This window comes from Penaeus japonicus, unplaced genomic scaffold (genome assembly GCF_977035675.1).
Source record: "Penaeus japonicus unplaced genomic scaffold, GWHDUDI00000001_assembly GWHDUDI00000017, whole genome shotgun sequence".
Taxonomy (NCBI): Eukaryota; Metazoa; Arthropoda; class Malacostraca; order Decapoda; family Penaeidae; genus Penaeus; species Penaeus japonicus.
Window position 1 is genome coordinate 7098121 of NW_028234419.1, and position 3615 is coordinate 7101735.

The 3615-nt window shown below is 37.7% G+C and overlaps 2 protein-coding genes across 2 annotated transcripts in view; one reads left to right on the forward strand and one right to left on the reverse strand.

The window, feature by feature from the left end:
- LOC122242229 (crustacyanin-C1 subunit) overlaps positions 1–983 on the reverse strand; it is a 1265-nt gene extending 282 nt beyond the window's left edge. Inside the window, exons 1-4 of the mRNA XM_086545920.1 lie at positions 807–983; positions 533–617; positions 310–432; positions 1–198 (exon numbers count right to left, since the gene is read on the reverse strand). The exon at positions 1–198 is cut by the window's left edge and continues 282 nt beyond it. Coding sequence (XP_086402046.1) covers positions 1–198; positions 310–432; positions 533–617; positions 807–944 — 544 coding nt within the window. The 5' untranslated portion in view covers positions 945–983. The remainder of the gene's footprint in view (positions 199–309; positions 433–532; positions 618–806) is intronic.
- A 280-nt stretch (positions 984–1263) lies between these two features.
- LOC122242234 (crustacyanin-A2 subunit) lies at positions 1264–2246 on the forward strand. The gene is made up of 3 exons (XM_086545917.1): positions 1264–1423; positions 1521–1737; positions 1938–2246. Exons 1-3 carry the CDS (start codon positions 1301–1303, stop codon positions 2168–2170), a joined length of 573 nt encoding a protein of 190 aa, XP_086402043.1. The 5' UTR covers positions 1264–1300; the 3' UTR covers positions 2171–2246.
- The last annotated feature ends 1369 nt before the right edge of the window (positions 2247–3615 follow it).

Genomic DNA, 3615 nt, shown 5'->3' on the forward strand with positions numbered 1-3615 from the left:
TCGTGAAACGAGAGGGGTCAACACCGATGTTCATGAAGGCGGATTCACAACGCCTGTAATATCTATCAGAGAGACTTGGGGAACGGGAGAAGATGAAGGCGAAGTCAGAGTAGTAGCCGAAGTTATATCCAGTGCAGGAGTAGATGCAAGCGAAGTTCTCGTAGTCAGTGTCCAGAATCACGTAGGGAGCAATCCAGGCTGGAAAAGGGAAAATCGTGTCGTTTTTATACCATATAGAACATTTCTTTGCATAAATCAGTTATGCATATTTGTTTTATGTCTATTTGAGTACTTATCATTAATACTCACATGCTTCGTAGTCCACGGAAAGATGAGGTTCTCCGAAAGGATTTGGCAGAATCTGGCCATTGCGTGTGATTGCACTCCCCTTGGCGTCAACACCAGTGGACTTTGCAGTGAACCTGGTTCCATCTGTGAATGCAATTTTGTTTGTATATTTCGTTTAAAAACAATGAATAATACATACAATCAGAATTAAAACAGTTTAAGAGAATTTGAAAACACTGCTTACCGAAAGTATACTCGTTGCGGACGCATTGCTTGATCAGTTGGTATGGGTTGTTTGTAATGGCAACTTCGTACCATGCACCAGCATACTGAAATTTTAGAAATGTGAACTATAGACACTTACAATTTAAAAGGAAAAAATCGTTTCAAACAAATAACTATACATGCACACACACACACACACACACACATATGTATGTATGTATGTGCATATATATGTATATATATGTGTTTGTGTGTTTGTTTGTTACACAAACAATATGCATAAATTAACTTGCCTTCTGATGGTTAGGTTTCTGTTGCTCAAAGAGACTTCTCTCGTCTACCGCTGGGCATTTCCCTGGAACGACAAAGTCAGGGATTTTGTCGGCAGCGACGACTGCTACAAGAGCGAGGCACAGCAACGACGTGTTCATGATGATGCTCTTGCTATCTCAATGCTGTAACAGATTGTCGAGCGCGTTTATATATGAAAGGCGGGCCAAGAGGCTAGTCACGTTGTAATATTCTATTAATATTGCTGATGCTGAATAAATAAGTTGTAAATTCCAATATGCTATAATAATTTTTAATATGGTAGTCCGGTTTTATTATTTTTATCAAAATGATATTGATTAAATCACAAAGCTATTATCAATATAATTCAGAGGAATCAGAAATTCAGACGATGATGTTGGTGATGCTCTAAGCTCCGCCTCCTGCGTTACTTTACATGTCCCTTGAGATATAAAGAGCAGGACTCACCATCAGATGTCACACACGACAAGCCATCATGTTGAACGCACTCGTTGCTGCTGCCCTCGTGGCCGTTGTTGCTGCCGACGGTATTCCAGATTTCGTAGTTCCTGGAAACTGTGCAAAAGTGGCCAATCAAGACAATTTCGATCTTCGTAGAGTAAGTTGTCTTTCATTACAAAAAATCGAATGTTTTTAGTCATCACATAATTCTTTTATGTTTATGTAGAAGTCTTAATACCGTCTGTTCCCCACAGTATTCTGGTCGCTGGTACCAAACCCAGATCATCGACAATGCCTACCAACCATACACTCGCTGCATCCACTCCAACTACGATTATTCGGATTCCGACTACGGCTTCAAGGTGACCACAGCCGGATTCAGCCCCAACAACGAGTACCTGAGACTGCAGGGGAAGATCTACCCCACCAAGGACTTCCCAGCTGCCCACATGCTCATTGATTTCCCTACTGGTACGTGGGTAACATTTTCCCCCATATCGGTTCAAACATATTTTCTTTATATATATATATATATATATATATATATATATATATATATATATATATATATATATATATATATATATATATATATATATATATATATATATATATATATATATATATATATATATATTGCCTACAGCTAATGATTCTCCTTTCATGAACAGTTTTCGCCGCTCCCTATGAAGTGATTGAGACCGACTACGAGAACTACGCCTGCGTCTATTCCTGCATTGACTGGGACAACTACAAGTCCGAGTTCGGCTTCGTCTTCTCCCGTACCCCACAGAACTCCGGCCCCGCAAGTGACAAGTGCGCCTCCGTGTTCCGCAGGAACGGAGTCGACTTCTCTACTTTCAATGTAGTTCCTCATACAGCTGAATGTGTCTACCGGGCATAAAATAAAAGCCCTCTATATTTCTTTGTAATCATGTCACAGGTATCCTTTATAAATGGAATATAATTGGAATTTACAATATGTATTAATATCCCCGAATAGAAATTGGAGTATATAACAACAGAATCAGGAAAGTAATCGTACGACACTGACAATTATGGTCATGTGGTGTCAGAACACTTCAGAACACAGCTGGGTGAGCTCTGAGCGGCGTGAGATGAAGGAATGGAACTAGACAGTAGGTGAAGGTATCGCCAGACAGTGAGAACGAAGGCCGTCGTCATATATTTGGTAACACTCCGCCAGGTGGTTATTTAAGGATGGTGTTGATAGTGTTTATGTAGCAATTTGGTTCTGTCACGATACCCTGAATACCTTTGGAGGCTGAAATAGGATAATTACTCAAGGATGCTGTTAGTTTTTCTCAGTTTCCACTGTTTTCATAGTTTATGCACCTAGTATTGTCTTAAGATATTATATGGGTTCACGCATACAGATTATACATTATTATCATATATATATATATATATATATATATATATATATATATATATATATATATATATATATATATATATGAAGTTGGGATCCAGATGGATCTTGAAACTGTTGTCTCATTTTCAATAAATCTGTTTTGTGTATAGTGGGTTTATCTGCCATTTATCAACACGGAAGAGTGTTTTGCAAGTCATATATATATATATATATATATATATATGTGTGTGTGTGTGTGTGTGTGTGTGTGTGTGTGTGTGTGTGTGTGTGTGTGTGTGTGTATATATATATATATATATATATATATATATATATATATATATATATATATATATATATATATATATAATTTATAGACAAAATACCCGAAAACAGCAGATTCAAAACTCCCATCAAAATCTCATCGTACGATCGCTGTGCACACGGTACGCCATGTGGGTGAATAAATCATAGAGAACTCGCTTTTTTAACATTTTATCTTACAGTAGACAGGTATAAGATGAAATTAAGGTATATTTGTGTTATATATCAATGCAGTATATCAGAATTTCCCTGATGTACTTCAAGCCCTCTCCTACAATCGGAACCCAGAATGTGGGATAGAAAGGTGTAATGGTGGATTATATCCAGTATGTAGAAGAAAGGTATGAATGAGACTGAATATCTAAACGCGCAAGAGATGTATTTGACGCGTTTTGACGGTCTTTCTCAAAAATACATGTGTTTTTGTCGCTATGAACTCTATTCATATATCCACTATATATGTGTAGCAGAGGGTGAGAGAAATCCAACGATACTTCTCTTGTAGTATTTAGTAAAGCGGCATTATTCGAAAAAAAATAGCACTGTTCCCTCTTACCATTCTGATCGCTGGTATCAAACCCAGATCACCGGTAACGCCCATCAGCCATACACTCGCTGAATACAATCCAATTATGACCATTCACACACAA